The 20325-nt window shown below is 44.5% G+C and overlaps 1 protein-coding gene across 1 annotated transcript in view; it reads right to left on the reverse strand.

The window, feature by feature from the left end:
- sema4f (sema domain, immunoglobulin domain (Ig), transmembrane domain (TM) and short cytoplasmic domain, (semaphorin) 4F) overlaps positions 1-1631 on the reverse strand; it is a 68444-nt gene extending 66813 nt beyond the window's left edge. Inside the window, exon 1 of the mRNA XM_076289211.1 lies at positions 821-1631. Within this exon, the coding sequence (XP_076145326.1) occupies positions 821-908 (88 nt within the window). The 5' untranslated portion in view covers positions 909-1631. The remainder of the gene's footprint in view (positions 1-820) is intronic.
- Positions 1632-20325: the final 18694 nt, after the last annotated feature.

Raw genomic sequence — 20325 nt, forward strand, 5'->3', positions numbered from 1 at the left:
CTGGCCGGTTAGTTACACGCGTATCACTTTGGCAGCATGACGCAATTTCACCCCATATACAGAGTGTATGTACTGGTCCACATGTAAACACGGTCACATGGCTAAGATTTGCCCTCGACACAACACAAGCAGAGGACGGTCATAGGGCAGTGATGACATCTGCCTCATCAAAGCCCCAGGACTTGTTTCTATGTTTCTTCAGACCAGTTTCATATGGCTCGCCTCTTAATTCAATCGGACATAAGAGGCAATGATGACCCTGTGAGGGCAGTGGCACAAAGAACTGCTTGTCAGAACTTCCCATGATGGGCCATGCAATTTATGGCTTGCTATTTACATGAGAGATGGGCAACGCTCGAATTGGCATAACCATAATATGCGGATGTACGAAACTAAAGAATAAAAAGGGGAAAAAATGGACAAAAGCCGATTTTCATTTTTTGGTCCATGAGTTAAACCCTATTATAAATCCAAAGTGCCATTACATTAATAAACGTCTTTATATTTATGAAGAATGATGTATAAATATCACATGAATAAAATTACACAGCGTTGCACCTGTCACTAAACACAAAGCACCTGGCATTCCCTTCATGCATGGCTACTGGTGCATATAACCAAAAGAGTCCGTTTTGGATAGGTAACTGGTAAGGTAGTTGGATAAGTTAAAGGGTTCCATAATATTTTGAGTAGCCTGTTAACTCCACGCACTCGCACAAGTTTAACACCTGCTTTCCTACTCCTATTTCAAAAGACGCTCATGTGTCAAACACTCTCCAACGGCTCTCCATTTAGTGCATGAGAGCTGTGCGGGACTCACCTCCATAGCCGTTCAGCGTGGCTGCCCAGGAGCTTAGGAGAAAACACAGCAGCAATACCCCAGCGTTGAGACAGGCAGCCGCCTTCATGTTCCGAAGATCAGAGCAACACGAAGTATTGGTCCGGGGTTACCGTCCAGTGATCGGTCTCAGCTGCGAACCATTCTTCTCCCAGGCGGTACGTTGAATTCAAATGTGCGATTGCAACGCTTATTTTGGATAATGTCCCGGAGCACGGTTCGTCCGGCAGTGTGTTTTAGTTATTCTGATAGATTACAATAATAAAAAAAAAATACAAAATTGTGAGAATGCAAATCAATGAGATCATATGTGGCCAAAAAGCTGTCCCGTTATGGCCAGTTGGTGGCTTCTGCACAAGGAGCAGTTGCCTCGCCTACAAAACGCGTAAAAGTGCAAATATTGAAACAAATGAACGGCAGAAACCACAATAAAATTGGGATATCAAAGCAAAGTAAAAGTTGAAAATGTTTTAAAATAAGTGCAATTAAATACACGCGCTTGTCAGCGCGACGTCCCTAGCTACAATCCTTTATCGCACAACAGCGCTCACTCTCCCTTTGGCTGCTATTTGGTTTGGTTCCATTTAAATTTCCGGAAACATAGTCCACACAGTCCAATCAGTCGGCAATTGAAAAGTCAAGAAGAACCCGTAGACAGCCGACAGTGGAATATTTTCTTTGGCGAAATGAAGACTACAATCTGCGCGTATTCGTCTCGGATATCCAGGCAGGCTCTGTAATGCTTCACACACACACACACACAGCGTCTGAAGCCGATTTCGCTGTCAAATCTCTCCTTGCCCCGCCCGCTTGGAACGACGCCTACAAACAACAGGTAAAACACGACATTATTCCAATAACAGCTGTAGAAGTGAATTAGGTTATATTAAAATTGGACTGATTTAAATAATGTTGCTTATTATTACTAGGTTAATTCCACTATTATTCAAACAAATAGATTAGACAGTGTGCTTTAGTTCATTAGTAGCCTACAATAGTTAATTCTAATCTAAATCTATATTGGGCTGACATAGGATACAGGATACACACAATTCATCCCTTAATTATGTTGATTTTATTTTATGTGATTTTAAATGTGTAGGGGAAGCCGACTTGACGAATGAGATGTCAACAAAAGCAAAGGGCCAGTGATAGCCTATATGTCCTCTCTTGAGGGTCTTGCTTTTTTCTGCGATGTGAGAGAGGATTTGGTTAAGACAGGGCACGGTGTCCATCTGTCTCTGTGTAATCCGCACAAGAACAACGCGATCACAGGCGCCGGTGCTTTCAGGATTTCATGGGCGCACGCTGGACAAAAGACCATAGCAAAAGACGGGGCTGGAACTGGATGTGTGGAGGCGTGGGGAGGTCAGAGGTTATGGAGGACGCACAAATAAAGTGAAATACGACTGCGAGATTACACGGGCAGTGAATGACAAGATTACTCTTTAGAAATCATAGTTTCCCAGGGATCTAAAGGCTTTAACAAAGCAATCAATCCCGGAAACCCAGAGAGTAATTCATTTTTCTGCATCTAGCGTGTATCGGGGGAAAGCGCCCTCTACCGGACAGGTGCGTATGTACACCATGATCATCCAGGAAACTCCGTCGACCCACAGTTGTGTGGACAAAATTAGATCGTATATATCGAAACAATCAAAAGACTTTAAAATAATCTTTTGTGTTCAACAAAAGTATTTCATACAGCTGTTGACATGTGGTCAATTAGCCTGATAAAGTATTTTTAAAGTGTAAAGTCAGTAACAGGAAAGTGTTTTTATAATGTAAATGTAAATTCATTGCTACTTCTTTCAGCCTCATTTACATACAAGTGGACAGTGTTCTGATCCTCAGATCTCCTAATATTCCTCAAGCTGTCATCTCGCAGGATCCAAATGCCCAAAGGCAGCAGCGCAAAACAGCATGCTGGGATAAGCTGCCCTTGATTCACTTGGCAGCCCCCGGCAGAGGTGTCCTGTAGAGTCCCTGATATTGGATCAGATCAGGGTAAACCACATCTTAATCAAACCCACTGAGAGATCAAACCCTTACACTGACCTGAGGCCTAACAGATGACCTGACAATTGAAAGCCATGCATGCCACTGCCCTCACTTGCCCCCCTTCAAATTCATACATTTCTGTCTCAACCAATCAGAGGGGAGAGTGTTGAAGTAGCCTTAAAGGGATTGTCACGCAACTTATGTGCAGTGCATTATTATTCCACCCCTGATGCGATGTGGCCAGCACATCAACAGACCTTTATTTTTTTCACTCTCTTTTTGAAGCAGCACATTACCATTCATCAGATCTGAACAAAGCTAGATGGCTTTACAAAGAAACTCCCACGGAGGGATGTGATCACAGCTCCATGCTGGGGGTCATGTCCGCTTCTAATATCTTAATTGTGTAGTGGCACTGTGGGGACATCGGTGTGTTCATGTCAGTCTGAGTGTGTGTGTGTGTGTTTGTGTGTGTGTGATTGACAGAGAGAGAGAGAGAGTGAGCAAGTGTGTTTGTGTATGTCAAAGAGGCTTTACATGCCAATCCACATCAGTCAGTAAGGGTCACCTTGCAGCAGTGGTCCCAGCTGCAAAGTAGGCTGGCTCCATGATTGGATTAAATGTTTATCAATGCAGCCGTCCAAACCAGCCCCACTCTCTCTACCAGGGCACTAAGTGCTGTGCCAGACAGTCGTGTGTCATGTGTTCGCTGTATGTGCTTTTAGTATGTGAGTGTGTGCCTTTGTTAGGCGTTGTGTAGTACTTGAGAAAATGTATCTGTGTATGTGTGTGTGTGTGTGTGTGTGTGTGTGTGTGAAGAGGTTGCTTGTGAGTGCATGGTGTACATGTGTGTGTGTGTGTGTGTGTCTGTGAGAGAGCGGATGTCATCATTTTTTTATGGCTCAAAAGGGAATTGAAGGTTTGCCTCCCTAACCCACACTAGACCCACGTCCACGCCAGCCAAGCCCCTACAGCCACAGAGCCCACCTCATTATGTTAACAGCATTCATTAGCCAGATGAAAAAGCTACACTTTTGGTGCTGGTGGGGAGGGAGAGAGAGAGAGGGAGAGAGAGAGAGAGAGAGAGAGGGAAAGAGAGGGAGGGAGAGAGGGAGGATGGGTGTGGGGGTAGAAGTGGGACTGTCTAAGCAGGTGGAGTTATTATTTCCCTATGCACCCTCGCCCTCCCCTCCAGCCTCCAACCGTATAATAGCAGAGTCAATGACCAGGGGCTGCAGCTTCCAGGGAAAAGGCAGGTTATGCAGGTGATGGCATCTCCCGGGAGCTCACAGAGCCTATCGGTCGTCCACATCTACACATTGACAGCCCTGCGCAGGGAAAATTACCCCCCTTCTCCGAGAGAGCGAGAGAGTGAGAGGTGGGGGAGAGAGAAACCAGGCATGTAGCCTAGTATAACACACCCTGAGTGAAACAGCTTCCTGCAACCCCCATCTTCAACAGGGTTAGGAATTTGTATGGGTGTATGAAGGAGGGATTTAATGTCAAGTGTGTGCGTATGTGTGTGTAGGTCTGTGTGTGTGTGTGTGTGTGTGTGAAAGAGCGAGAGAGAGAGATGGGGGGGGGAGGGGGGGGTGCATGTATGAATGTGTGAAAACTACCCCCACACATATGCAACTTAATCTCGCTGCACCCCTTTTCAGGAAATTTTGCTCCTTAGAAAGCACATACAGTAAGTCAATATGTGTTTATTTAATTCAGCCACTGTGTGTTATGACTATAATATGAATAATATACAGAACTACAACACCCACAGGTAGGTAATGGTTTACCTTATATAACACCAAATAATGCTGACACCAACACACAAAAATAATGTTCAGCAGGTGTACACAATGTTCGGCATATGGCGACTAAATCTAATCGCTTGTTCATAAACATGATCACACGTTAGACTACCTAACTCTATTAGCCAACAGTGAGATTATATCAGCTGTTCAAGCCAGTGTTGAATTAATGATGTTATCCTTTTGGAGGATTTAATGAACGCCATATGCAAACCTTGCTCATCAGATTACACAGATGAAGCCCCATTCAAATTGATTTAGCTGAATAGTCAGACAGGTGGACGGGTAAGTACGTGCAAAGTCGCTCGTGTGCACGCACACACACAAACACACAAACACAGCTACACACAGGCAGGCACACAGGGACAGGCACGCACACACACACACACAGGCACACACACACACACACACACATTCGTACATAGAGGAACGAAGATGAAGAGAGCCATTTCCTTTCTGTCCTTTGATATCATTAGAATCCTCTCAGCCCTGAGCTCTAATGTATGCAATCTGCAATCTGACCTAAATAAACTGGCCTCCTTCACTTCCCTGTTTACATCTAGTGTTTATTCTCCATCTCTTTCCCTCTCTCTCTCTCTCTCTCTGTGTTTCTTTCTCCCTCTGTCTCTCTCTCTCTCTCTGTCATGCACAGACACACAAAGTATGTTTTACTCCCATAAGAATTTCCAACTAATCACATTAAGTTCTTTAATTAATAAGATGGAGTCTGTGGAAGAGAGATTTCAATAGGCCTTTCCCACCATCATGGACTGAAAGTGAGAACGTTTCCAAGGAGTGTGCCAGATCTTATACTGAATGTTTCTTGGCACTTTTGACTATGTTCCATTTTACTTGTTGGATACTTTCCGCATGAGAGAGAGTAACATTATTAGAATAATATCATATAATAGGATTTATTATTATGATGTATTCTCTTTATCCAAATAATACAACAACGTTTTATAGAATACTGTTTCATGTGCTTTCATTAAATATTTTTATTTGGGACAGAAACTGTTTCTATAGTCTTTTAAAGTTGTTGCATCAGGGCCTGTTTACTGTTTGCTGAAAGACTGACCCAATCAAAACCACACATACAAACACACACACGCACACACACACACACACATAAAAAATATTGTTACCGAAAAAATATATAAAGATGAAAGAACTTTCCAACAAGGACGCAGAGTTTGTTGCAAGACTGTTGAGACTTGGGTGACTTTTTTGCTGTTGAGCTTATTATTTATCTATTTAGTTTTAAAATACATTTTCATTTTGCTGCACTGAAGTGGAATCATAGTTATTGAGACTGAAAAATGTAGAGAAGAGAGAGAGAGAGACAGAGAGAGAGGGTCCAGGGGCTCCCCTCCACAAGACCCAGGGCACATAAGCCCCCATATAGACAATCTGTGTGATTATCAAGGAAGCAAACAAACACACAGGGGCTGAGGGGTCCTCCAGGAATTAGTAAACATGCCCTGAGCGGGCGAACGGATGAATATGCATGGCCGAGGAGGAGAGAAAGAGATGGAGACAGATGAAAGCGGGGGAATTAAGGAGAAGAGAGAGGGGGAATCCGGTTCACAGCTGTTTACGGGGTTGTGTCGCTTTACAAGCGGTCATGATCCGGGCTGATGGCCGTGAAGCACTTCATCCTGAGAAAAACGTCTCCCTTTTTTTTCGGAAGAGAAGGAATTAGCCCCCTCGTAAAGGAAAAGGGGGAGAGAGAGGGGGAGACAGAGATGAGGGGAGCAGAAGAGGGCTAAAGGAACGAGCAACCCAAAGCAAAAAAAAGGGCAAAGCAAAAGAGTGGAGCAAAGAAGGGATGAACCATATGGGTCTTAAATATATAATTACGTGTCAAGATGGAAATAAATCGTTTTTTAGAAAGTCTTTCTTGCCCACAAGTTGGGGATTAGAGCAGATGGCGTCGCTCGGGATCATGTTTTCCCCAAAAATAAACTCGAGATGAACGCCGGTGCTCCGGGAAACTTTTTTTAATTCCGGGCCAAGCGGCTTGAAGAGGGCTCCTCTGTGATTATGGAGGTCAAGGCCTCCCGTGCCCAATGCAGAACGGACATTTACAGGACCAAAGGCTACACTCTGATGGACTCTGGTGGCTGCAGACGTAGGGAGGGATGACGTAAAGTTGGACAAGTATAAACTTGAGGTCAGACTGCATTCGGTTAGGTTAAAGGCAATGATCATTTTAGATTCAGAAAGCACCTGTTCACTGATGTATTTAAGATGAATGGAAAGATGAATAGAAAAATGCAATGTTACAGAGTCTTCTTTCAGGAATACTATAGGTCAGTGCTAGTTTAAATCCTAATTATATAAATTAAATTATCTATTACAGTCAGGGATGGCACTTTCTATATGCAACACAAAATTAGACCACACACGCACACACACACAGACTAACTGTTGTGCTCTCTCTCTCTCTCTCTCTCTCTCTCTCTCTCTCTCACACACACACACACACACACAAATACACACACAGCCATACATATAGAGTACATAAATATATGCATAAAAGGCATAAAGGCTCTTTAACACAAAGCTTGGCTGTCTTCTTTGTGGTGAGGCAGCCGGGCCCATATCCCAGCTGCACAGCATCATTCACTCGTTCACACCATCAGCACCACCACCGCATCTCTCACCACTTCCACCATAAATCTCTCCCCCACGGTACAGTAGAGCCCTCTGTCCCTAACCACCGAGATCTGACAGGAGCTCTACAGCAGACGCACAAAGACTCCTCTGCCACAGCGAGATCACAGGGAAGAGGGAAGAAACGAGAAAGCGCACCCGCGACCCACCCCCAGTCAAAGCCACGAGCAAGCAGATCCAGGGCTTTCTAAGGGGGAGGGGACCTAAGGGAGAGAGGGGAGCTACGGGAGAGAAGATAGAGAAAGAAAGAGGGAGAGAGCGAAGGGGGTTGCTAGCCTCTTATTCTCGCTACCCTCACCCACTCTAGGATCCTGTGATTTAATTGGAATAATTGTATTTGGTTAAGAGAGCCGGGCACATTGGAACACACTATTTCCCTGATGTTTAGCTCAGCTGCTAATTGAAGTGATTCAACAGAACTTGCCCCAAGGAACAAGGGCAATTGATTGCTACTCTAGAAAGTGCAAATTAATATTTTTTTAAAATCTTGTGTTAAGTACAAAAAAATGGCCACCAGCTAAAGTATGACTGATTGCAGAACTGATGTTAATTTTGCCTTGGAGTTCATTAAGACACGCAGGCGTATTATTGGCTTAAGTGAGACTTAAAAAGCAATTGTTAACCCAACCCCCACTCTCACGGCAGACACTCCTCGCATGAAATAAAATGGAATTGTATGTGTGTCTGTTTTTTTTTCCCTCTCTCTTTTTTGGTTTCTGGAGTGTCCTCATCCATTTCCCTTCAATCTAGCAAGGCTCTTACCGTTGCCACGGTAACAACATGTACACATTCCATGGACAAGGGAGGCACTCCACCAGAAGCACTGTAGCATCACTGTTTTTTCATTAACCAGTAGGTCTAGGGTCCATGGTGCTATTCACAGGCAATACCACTTTGGCTCCAAGCCAGCCCTTTGGATCCAGCATGGCACAGGCTGTGCCACAGGTGCACTTTAACACATGCACAGATGTGTGGGGTTCAGGTGTGGTTTGGATTCAGTTGCTTCAGCAACACATAGCATATGGATGGAGGACAGGTGAAGCAAGCTGCTCCTCTCGGGTCTCTATGGATGTCTGTAGACAAAGTGTGTCAGGGTTGGGGAGCAGGAGATGAACGGATGACCCCAAAAACGCATGCCAGAGCATGTGCCTGTGCCGCTCCGCCATGCTGGTGCACAGAACAGGGGTGGCAACATATTCCATTCAACAAGACCGTATAGGTCTAAAATGAAGTGCACCACCAACACCCTCCCTTCCGGGTTCCTGAGGTAACGTGTGGATGGGCTGAGATTGTATATGGCTGGGTTGGTTTATGGCACTAGGTTTTTTTTAATTATTATTTCCACAGCCAGGACTGTGGGTGAAGTTTTTTTCTTCTTCTTTTTGAGCACTCACACTGAACAGAAAGCTAGAGGACCATGAGGATTCAGCTATTTGCCGAATTTGACAAAAAGTCTATTGGATTAGACTCAAGGACCTCACCTTCAGGAAATTGTGGACAGAGTCTGGGTAAACTGCATCCGTCCACATCTTCAAAAACAGTAAAAAAGCACTTGCATTAATAAACTACATACTGTATCTGACTATCAATAGAGCCCAGCTGAAATGCATTCAGTCTTACCTTGCCTTTCTCCCTTAATAAGGCCCCATGTGTTGTCAATCAAAAGTGAAGGGTGAAGCCGCTGAGAGGTGCGGAGGGGTAGAGGAGCTGTTGGGGAGGGATGGAAGCGTATCTGGGGCGTGGGTCTATAGAGGCTCAGGCTGGGGGAACCGGCAGAGGGAAGCCCAGATGTTGAAGCTCAGAGGATCCCTTAGGCTGCCGCTGCTTTCAATCAGTCCCAGGTAAACACTGCTGACACATCTATGCAGTACAAAAAAGCTGAAGAAGATTATGAGCAGTTATGTGCTAATTAAACTTCAATTTTCCATAAGTAATGGTATAAGCACTGTAATATGTATTACAAGTATTAACAGTTCAGCAGCTCTGTGGTTGCCATCCTCTTGCATACAACTATTGTTTCATAACCAATGTTACTCAACTACATATTATTTATGACTATTTCTGCAAATGATTCTATATTTCATCAGAATGGGGAATTAGGGAGGATTGAGAAGGTAGGACTGATCCAAGTGTGCTCTTCATTAGATATTTCACAAATGATAAATGACTTAACCAGGAATTCAGTCAAGTATGAAGACAATTGCACAAGTGTACTCTGGAAAACCCCTCTCCACTTCAATTTGACACATTATATGAGTGTGTAACCCACTTCCATCAGATTCCATTGGTTCAAAAGCCCCCTCCAAGGGTCTGCATAGCCAGTGGTTACGAGACCAAATGCAAATGTTCTGTGCGCGACTGTGTCAGGCTGTACAAGGTTCAGACTGATACAGTGGCCCGCTGAAGGCATGGTTGCATTTCCATATCAAGAACACTCAAGAAAGCATCAGCTTGGAAGAAGTCCTCTTTATCCTAGGGTTAGGATTGTAAAAGTGAGTTTTAAAGCTGTGGGTGATTCATAAATATCTTCAGTCAAGTCAGTTACAAAAGGAAAGTAAAGGAACAAGCTTATAAGCATGTATTGATGTGAACTTGCTTGATGCACTTGCTTGCTTGAGGATGATCCGAGACTCAATGAATCTACATAAACCCTACCCGACCCCTTTTCTTGTGTACTTTCTGTTCCAATAACAAAAACAAACTTGAGTGGGAGATGCCCTTCTTTAAAGGTCAATGCATTACTGGAGGGAGAATTGCCTTAAAATGTTACCCTGCAGCTTGTGTGTCAGACCTTAGTGTTGAAGAGGCGTGCATGTAAACAAATCATACGCGCCCTGTTTTTTTGTTTTCCTCCTTCTGTTGTTTCCCATGCTGGAACGATTAGTACTGTCGCGCCGGTGATCTGATGGGTCTTAACGACCGGTGCTATCTTCCACCCCAGGGGGTCCTGGGTTTCTAGTGTGGCAAAAAAGGGAGGATTACGCATCCCCACGCGTACCCCGCTTCATCACGGCGAAAGTCAACATATTTAAAGCTGCTTGTTGTCTTGTGGACACCAGAGATTAGGCTGTCAGATTTAATCTGGTGTCTCATCTATATGGGTGAGATGCAGTTGTACTTGTGAGGAAGCTCATCATATAACGCCCTTATAAAAGAAAAAGTGATCGGGCACAAAGCAGAGCAAGCAGAGATTACACTCTTATGACTTATGGTTTCGGTGGCAGGACAAAATACTATGCTGGATTAAATATGTTTATCTGTGGATTACAATGACCACAGAGAAAGATTAAACCACCTCAGTGAACATCTATGGTGTCTATTTCAATGTGTGTTTGTGTGTGCTAGCATGTTCAAATGTGACAATAATTACATTAACAAGTCAAAATTCATCAAGAGAAATACTGACTGTATTATTCTCATCTCTGGAGAACCCACCTATGCGCAAATTTTAATGACTATGCAAAATACCTCTTCAATTTTCAGTCTCTGACCTTTCGATTGTGCCATTATTTCCAGACTATAATACTAACATAAACAAACCTGAATGCACCATTGGATCCTGTCCACAATTATATGATCAATGTCTCGTGACATTTACAGCCCAGTTTTCCAAAATGTGCACAGAAAGATACTGTGCACACACAACCGCGGTGGGGGGATCAAAAACATTTCCGGACAATATCGGCATGACCTTCGGTTGAACAAAACGACAACTGACAAATCGAAACTGCAACCCGAACTAACAAAGCAGTCAGTCAGAAGATGTGTTTTTGAAAAACACCATTGCAATGTAGTTTGAGTCTCTAGTGGACAGAGGATGACACAGGAAGCAGACTAGGGTGACCCAAAAAGATGTTTCCTGCAGGGCTTCCTTGCGGCGAATGAGGACAGATTGAAAGAGTGGTGTGATGCTGGTCCACGCTGTGTGATGTTAAATGTTTGTGTAAGTGCTGTGCTAGTTTGGTCTGGCTCCAGAATAGTATTTGTCAAGCACAACATGTATATGAGGCATGTAACAGTATGGGCCTGTTATCAGGGAATTCAAACAAACCTTCTAAATCAACTAAAGAACATCCAAAAATCTCACAGAAAGAAATCTGCAGCCCACAATAAATATATTTAGCCCTCTTTGGGGAATTTACCTACAATTTTAATGAGCAAACAGATAAACTAAATATGGGTGACCTACCCACAAACACACACAAACACCCTACAATTTTAATGAGCACACAAAAACAGATTCACTAGATAATGCCATAACACCTTGCTCCGCCCAAATAAACAGCTTTGTCTGTTACCATATTGTCCATTCAAATAGCACTCCACCAGATTAGCATGAGACCATAAAACATTAAAACAATAGAGGCGTATGATAATTGATTTGCCTCAGCAGAGGATCACTATAAAGATAAGTGACTACTTCTGTGTGTGTGGAGGGGGGTCCCTCTCTCTCTCTGCGGGAGGTGCTACTAATGTTTGCTAATGTGTCGGCGAGGCATCTGGAGTTTACTCTTGCCAGTCCCCGTCTCCTTAGAGGGAGACAACACTGTCCCAGGTCTTAGGCACCAGACATAACAATAATGAGCAAATAATAACAATGAAGGGGAAAAAATAAATCAGTGAAGTGGTAGCTAGCCATTAGGAAATGAAACACTGAAATCCCATAATAACTAGTGGTGAGTTGCTTCATGCAAGTTGCAGCTGGTAGAATCTTGAGCAAGATGCATGTATGCCACTCCCTACCCACTCCATCCCACTCTCTTAAGCAACAATGACTGTGAGACACAATTCCACAAAAATGTGAGTGGACAGGGAAGGTAAAAAGCTTAATCTTCCACTCAACCTTTTTTACGTGGTAAAAAAGTGTTACAAAAATACTACAGACTAGGTGAAGAGAAAAGATTAAAACACAGCAAGATCAAACAGGACCACACATGACCTTGGATGAAAGGAAGCAAATCATCTATCTTTCCTTTTTATAAAATCACTGCTTTATTCTGTTCAGTGCATAAAAGACTACAACACGGTCTTCCTGAAAAGCTGTCCCAGTCTCTGATGTGCACAAAGACTCAATGGCTCTCTCTTTTTAGCTCTCTCTCTCTCTCTTTCCATCTTTCTCTCACTCTCGCTCCATTCTTCTTTCCTGTTCACTCACTCATGCTGAGTCCCCCACTCCTCTCGTTACACAATAGGATTAATGGCCTCATTTCGGTTTTTTTTTTATTTCCCTCCAAGTGGGCAAGCAACCAATCCAATTACTCCATCTTGGCTGAGAAGCCTGTCAATCACGGGAGAGGGTGGACGGGAACAGGGCTCTTGAGCAACTAATTGGAGCAAAACCATAATGTGGTTGGAGGGAAAAAAAATCTCAAAGTGTGTAGAGCAGTTTGTTTTATTCAAGTACGGTTTATTCAGACCTGCAGCGCTGTGAGAACCCGAGACAAAAAAGATAGGCAAAGTGGGAAAGACAGTGAGTACAAAAAAACAAGAGCATTACAGAGAAAGGAGTATAGGGAGGGGGAGTTAAAGATAAGAAATGATTGACAGCTGGAGAATACCAACCAAGGGGTGTTAAATAGTTAATGCAAAAAAAAAGGCAAAAGGCAAATGGGAGAACCAAAGCATTGGCCACAGAAAGACAAGGAGGGATGAGAATGCCGACCAGGACAAGACACTGAATGGATGGCTCACGGTGGCATTCATCTGTAATCTGTGAGGACGCGGGCACCAGGTCTCTTTATGTAAATACTCGCGGTAAAAAGCCATACCCCAGGGGCAACCCAAAGTAATCTGTAGGGACAATAATGGCAAAGAGTCGTCCGGTTGCCATGGATACCTAGGATAGAACCCTGCCGTGATCCACTGGATGATGTCATGTTGGAGTCTTTTGGCCCTCAGCCAATCAGGCTGAGCAGTTCGAAGGAAAACCTGCTGTGGTCTTGTCCGCCAGGTCCTTTATAGGTTTAATTAAAATCTGCCTTCCTCTCTCCATCTCTTGCTCTCCTGTTCTGTTATAGCAGACATGAGGTTATACTGTAGGTACAGATTTATGAAAGATCATACTGTACTGAATAATGCCACTTGTTATGATGAAGAAATGTTGAAGATGTTTTAAGGTGAAGGTATTGACACCCTGCACTATAGTTGAATTAGCTGTTTTGATAACGAGTCAGTAACTGAAGACTGTAAGCATGAGCACACCCCCACACAAGCAATTTTTTTTTCTCTGGATACCAACAGTTCAAGGTAGTGATGTGGCACTGGGGTTCACTTCAGGATTCCAGAATATGATGTATGAGGGAGCAAGAGAGTGGGAGAGACTCTTTTCAACCTCCAGGGAAAACCAATGATGATCTCACAGCACTTGTCAGCATTAACGCTTGGATGAATAAGAATGAAAGCCACTGGCATTCACCCCCCATAATCCCATCTCAGAGTTACTCCCCCTGGTGGAAAGTGGACAGACAAAACTGCACAAAGTGGCCAAGACACCGTTTTCAAATGACACACACCCTGCAAAAAAAATCATGCTACTTGTCATTATCTTTTAAGAATAAAAAGACTCAGGATAGTCCAAATGACCTCTTTCTGACCAGACAACTCCCATAGCAGGGCAACGGGCTTGTTTTTCAAGCCTCAAGTGCTCAGTTCCAGGTCTCCAGTACACACTGACCATAACACGCAAGAGATGGTTGCATAATGCTGGCCCCATAACTGGGACAAGCCAACTGTCCAACACCCTTTCCTTCCTCTGTCTAGGATCAGGGGGGGCAGAGACACCTGAGTGCTGAAGCAGTGGACGTTTCGCCAGGTCTGAATCCAGTTTGTGTAAGTGGATACACTGGTCCAAGATCAGCTGTCTAGGACAAGAGCCAGCACTGGGGAAGTGAAGAGGTTTATCTTGATAAAGAGCTTAGCTGGTTTTTCCAGCTGCACATCTGTGCAGATTGCCATTGCAGATTCAGGGACCTCATTTGGTCTTGTGCCAATATTGCACACAAAACCAACATAGGCTACTAGGTGTTTTAAGTCAGTCTGTGTGGCAGATGCCATGCAAGTGTTATCCTTTTAAGTGGCAGAAAAGCTTCTTTGTCTCGGCTCCACAGAAATAAACTGGAATTCACTTCAAGTGAATGGCACACAAGTGTAGTGGTCAACGTGTGGGTGTTTTTGAGATCCCAGCAGTCCCCGGTCTTTGTTCTACACTCCATCTGACACTTCTTAGAGAAAATGCTTCACATCCCAGAAGCACCACTTTGTGTTTTCAAGGGAGATGCCAAAGCACTAAGGGCCCAGTCTTGATGAAGATGGCTGGCCTGACGGCACTGCGGCCGAATGGGGGCAGGTGTTGGCAGCCCTTTTTTTTCAGCTCTCACTGCTGAGTGGTGGGATGCCACCTCAGCTGGTCAGCCCAGCTTGGCGAGACGGGCCTCGAGTAAGAGCGTGTGTCCGCGTTGACAGTGCCAGCGCATAGCTACCCACACGCCTTTCCCTCAGAACACACCATAAGGCCTCACAGCTTGAGGGCGGGATGGTGTGATGCGGCAAGCAAACGTGCTCGGAAAACCGGCTTGCATCCTCCATCCTCCCAGACTCTATCACAGTCCCTGAGCAGATAGGGGGTGGGGGTGGGGGTGAGGTGGTGGTTGTGAAGGAAGGGGAAGGGGGGGGGGGGGCAGAGGGTAAAGAAAGTCAGCGTGTTTGGAAGTTGCTTCGACTTGCTTGAGGAGGCAAAGTTAATTTCGGTGACAGCCCCCTGGCTCTGCTGCTGCCGACCTTTTTCAGACGCTCATCCCCGGAGGACCATCTGTCACTATTGAACAGAGAAAAAGACAGAATTTACAGAAACACAGGTTTCCAGACCCCTTCATTTACAGTCAGTTATACCTCAGCCAAAGGACCCAGAGATAGAAGACAGACCCCTTAACGTTCGCTGCAGGAAGCCTGTAACCATATTTCCATTTACTGTAGGTCCAGAATCAATTCATTAGGTAAGAAATTACATTTGCCTTCAGTCAAACAGGAAATGAATATTCACATGTCAATTTCAGAGCTGACAGTGCCACTAAAGTATGAGAAAATTAACTGTCGTGTTAAAGCCAGTAGGGTACAGAGCAAATATTAAGCAAAGCAACGGTTAGGTGTCCTAAAAGCGGAATGGAAACAGTCCATTGCTCAATGACAAGCAGAGGTCTTCGTTCTTTATAAGAGTCCTTTCTGTTCCGACGGTATCCGTCTCCTCTCCCTGTTGTTGTGGAACAAGAGGTCGCTCTGGGGGGCCCGGTGGACTTCCTGTCCACCATCCACTGGCCCCTACCTGCTTCCTGTTCCCTCAAGCAGCAGGGCAGGGTGAATGCATGGGCAGTCTAAAGGTCACCTGGCAACTGGTTCCCTCCAAAAGAGAAGGGGTGGAGTGTGGGAGTAGATATGTGTGTGTGTGTGTGTGTGTGGGGGGGGGGGGTTGTGGAAACAAACCACACACCAAAAGACCCGTTATCACCAACAGGAGTGGGGGCAGCCATGCTAGTGATACGGAAATTGACTGGTGCGTGTTTTCACAAAGAATTGTTCAATTACTGGTTCAGGCTGTGCTCTGAAAATTCGCCATGTGTCCAAAGTAGTCCTGGCGACACACGCTGTGCTCCCCTTCTTTGACTCCATAATTACCCATTAGTCATGCACCACTGCATTCATTTTCCACACCTCATTCTGAAACTCAGCTGGAACAATGGAAGGTCACAATAAGGCCAGCACTCTAGTTAATATTGCCCTTATCTCTTTGAAGGCACACAATGGGCTTGTACACAAGTGGGACACTGGGCGAACGATAAGACAAGTCTAATAATACACTTTCCCAACACTTTGCACAGCATATTTAATCCACCACTGGCATTTATTTGACTTGTTGAATTGACTGCTCGCTGCCTTGCTCCCACATAAGTGAGAGGTGAGGCACATGTGGTCTGTTTGATTCATAGTGATGAAGGGAATGTGTTAGGTTGTTTACAAAAGCAATTCATGGAAGTTCTCTTGAAAGTTTGGATCTCCATCCGTCGACATGCCAAGCACATAATGCAAAGTTCAGAAGGGTCACAGCTGGTATGTCTGAATAGACTCTTCCTGTGTTTGCATCAGAGCTAACCAACTTTCTGGCTTCCTGGAGGCTCAGACTGCCACATGCTTCAGCCGACAGACAGACACAGCGTTCATGGAAGCACACACATGGATAGACAGCAATGTGAAAGGCAGGACAAAACATAATGAAGACCCCTTTACACAATATCATGTGTTGTGAAGTCAAAAGGTCGGTGAAACCATGTGACCCCCCCTTGTTACGAACGCAAACACAGAATAGCACGTCTAGGAACATAAACAAGAGGATCTCACAGGACCAACACCATGGGAATGGATCAGGTTCCATCACTGCCGGTTCATGGAGTTTACAGTTGGTCTCAGCTGACCCCTTAGGTCTTCAGATGAAAAGCTGCCTAATATGTTGCAGATGAATCCTGGTCAAGATGCAGTCCAACAGGTGGCTTGGGTTAGGACACCATTGTCTTTGGGGTGTTGGAGCATGTGGAGGGTGGGTGTGGGAGAATGTGGGAGATAAACAATAGATAGACTGATAGAAGTCCATGGATTTACTGATTATTTTCATACATCCAATTAGTTCTCACTGAATCACAGTTGTGTAGCCATTCCTCACGTTACAAAGAGAGAAAATCTGATGAGAAATGTCACCTGTAGCCATTTATTTAGAGATATCTATGCAGAAGGATATGAAAGGGACGTCCTGTGCCAGGTCTGAAATAGATAAACGCCTTTCGCGCAAAATGGGTTTGTGGCATTCTTAGTGCTCCACGGGCAAATGCTAATTCAGCATTTAAAAATAAAGCAGCAACGGGGCTGATTTTCAACCCCCACCCCATTTTCCCATTCCCTTTCTCCAAAGAGATTACCACCAAAATCCAGCCCCCTCAAATTCATCTTTCATGCTAGACTTTTCAATAGCTCTATTGGAGAGGATGATTTCCATGACAACAGGACCAGGATTAGGTATTTATAAAAAAGGAAAAGAGGAGAAAAAACTCATTCCAACACAATTGTGAAGACCCTTGATTTGGAAAGGCACTTAAGATTACCTTTAGAGAGAGGAAACAGTGGGTGAGTGCTTCAGTGAGAAATGGACTAGCTTAAAAAAAGCGAAGAAAGCAAGCAAAGGGGGGCTTTGAAAAATTCATTCGTAATTTCACGATATTACACAAATCCACAGTTTGAAAAATGAACAATTTCCACTTTGAATTGCAACTATACTTCCCAGAAAAAAAAATCATCCCTGATTTGCTCGTCCTAATATGTACATATTCACAATTCCAAACCATGCCTTCTGACTGTGAGAGGCACAAACATTTAGGTTGTTTTTTCAACTTCTTGCTCATCCAGCTCCAGCTCCACCGTTCCAGTTTCTCGCCTCCCTCTCCACGGCACAAGACCTGCCAATCAGAGCTTCATGAATACGGTAACGAGCAACACACACACACATAGACACACGTGTGGATGGCTAGCGCTCTTGTTAGCACCTCGAGAGAAGGCTGTGGGCACTATGCCGTGATGTCCCCGACATCACCCCACATCCCCACACCCTCTCCACCACCTCCCATACACACACCATCCGCCACCGCAACTCGGAAAACACAACGTTGAAAGGAGCGCCACACCATCCTACTCAGTGAGTCTCCTGTGCACCCTGTGATCCAAGAACAATACACAAACGGCACCGGATCCACAACACAAGCCCAGAGCTGTTGCAGCACTGTAACATACTGAGGGACTGTGGGAATGAAACAAAGGCCATCTTCTTTAGGGGTTTGTAATGACTCCACAAAGAGGATTAAAGACAAAGAATTAATATGATGCCCATGGGCTGCCCTGCCGTCCCTGACAATGAACAATACTGTACTGTCATTTTGACTTGACTTTGACCTATAAGAATGAAAAACATCAATTAGTGCACGTAAAAGCCCAGCTCTTAAATACTGTAGATCTTCAAGTAGAGGCAGAAAGATATCTAATAAAAAGACTCCTGGGAAGGGGCCATGACCTCTGTTAAGAGCAGTTCCAGCTGAACCCTCACCATGGCGCCTGTTGATGATGTAATCACCCAGCAGGCCGTGCAGCTGGTTCAACGTGCTGTGGCCAAAGTGCCGTAAATCTCACTGCAAACAAAATGCAATCCCATGGAATCCCTGTAGTCTGTAAGAGATTCAGTGGGTCAGGCCTGAGACAGGATGTAGATTTATGAACTACTGGGATGGCGCTTGTGTCTGTCTGGAGGTTACGTCAACTGGAACTCAAGAGTTATGGTCCTCCAACGGCACCATTGAGACCAGAAAAAGCATCTCTACCAGGATGGTCCACTCAGCCTGAGCTAGTGACTCCACAGTCATCAGTCCAAAGGTTGTTGTCAACTGTAAATCTCATATGCATAGCTTTGCACGGGCCACACAACTTTGCAAGACCTCTGAAACCATCAAAACAAAACTTTTGCAGAGATTAACTTCATGGTCCACTTCAGCTGCTAATTGGAAACAGTGTGTTAACGTTCAACACAGCAGTGGTTTGCGTACAATTTAGATGCTTTTAAATCAGATCTGATAAAATAAGATTGCAAATAAGAAACTGAGAAAAACAAAATAAGCCAGTCCAACAAAACGTCACATCTCCATAACTCTTGAGTGGATGAATGACTAACTCTGGGTGTGTTGTTCACAGGGCCAGTAGCAGATAATACAACTAAGCAGATGGCAGCACACAGAGTAGGCATATGACTAATACAGATACCTACCTTTTCCTGACAGTTGCATAAGACAGCAAATCCCAATATGCTGTCAGAACAAGCCCACCACACCAGAATGCAGACGGAAGGGTTATGTGAGATATCTATTCTCCAAGCTTGCGCTTGTTCCCACGGAATACATACTCTACCTCACAATTCCCATTTCACTTTTAGGCCAAACCAAACAATGGGATTTGGGAGGGGATCAGTCCCCTTAAGATGTGTAAGAACACTTTGGATCGTTTCCGACACTGCATTTCATCCATAATCAGGACGCTGCTGCAATGCGGATTCCTTGGTAATCACTGCACCAGAGGAGGCATATAAGGCCTACCGTGGCATGCCTGAGCTTACATTACATTACATTGTATGACTTTGTTGTTGAGCAGCCTGCCTTTATCAAAATAAGACAAATATCTATTATTTATAACTTATTTACATAAGCATGAGTATGTAACCGTATTAATTAAGGGGTGCTACTTGAAATCAGTCAAAGTGAGTGGACCAATGCACTGCACAAGACGTGTAGAAGTGCACTAGTGAGCTTGTTTGGATATTTTGAAATTAGTGGAGTACTCTATGCAGAAACTAGATAAGGCATCAGGAGACTTCATTAAAATTGTTGGTTGGTTGAATACGCCTCTACCCCCTTTCCGAAAGAAAAACCTTCGCAAGGCCTCGATCTCTCACTCTCCTGAGCTTCGAGAAGTGAGTTTTTTATTTTTTAATCAAGCTGAGTTTGGTGGATAGTGGCACCGCTGCTGGGGTAGGAGCCTGTGTGCGCGCCGCCGCCGCTCTGCCAGTTATCTGCTCAAAACAGATGTGCACGTCTCGTGCTGATCCCCCTGTACGCGGGCGAAGTGATGTGTCAACGTGTGTCGGCCGCAATTTCACATCACTTCTGTCAGCCAAAGCCTCTTAGAGTTTAGCACACCACATGCCTCAGACACTTGATGTTTTCAATCGCCTACCCCATATACCGCGCAAAAGGAAACTACATTTCAGTCTCCTCTGCGCTCCGTTTATTCCCACCACATGCCAATGTATCATTCTCCACCAATACTGAGAAGTGGTTGCTACGATATCTTTCTAGGGGATATATAAATCTCTTTCTCCATCTTGAGCCAGATTTTACATTTTTATTTCATGGCATGTTTGGGTATTTCATC

Source organism: Alosa pseudoharengus, unplaced genomic scaffold, assembly GCF_046254945.1.
Source record: "Alosa pseudoharengus isolate Yale_2024_CS ecotype anadromous, Long Island Sound unplaced genomic scaffold, YU_APseudo_1.1 YU_APseudo_1.1_scf_17, whole genome shotgun sequence".
Classification (NCBI taxonomy): Eukaryota; Metazoa; Chordata; class Actinopteri; order Clupeiformes; family Clupeidae; genus Alosa; species Alosa pseudoharengus.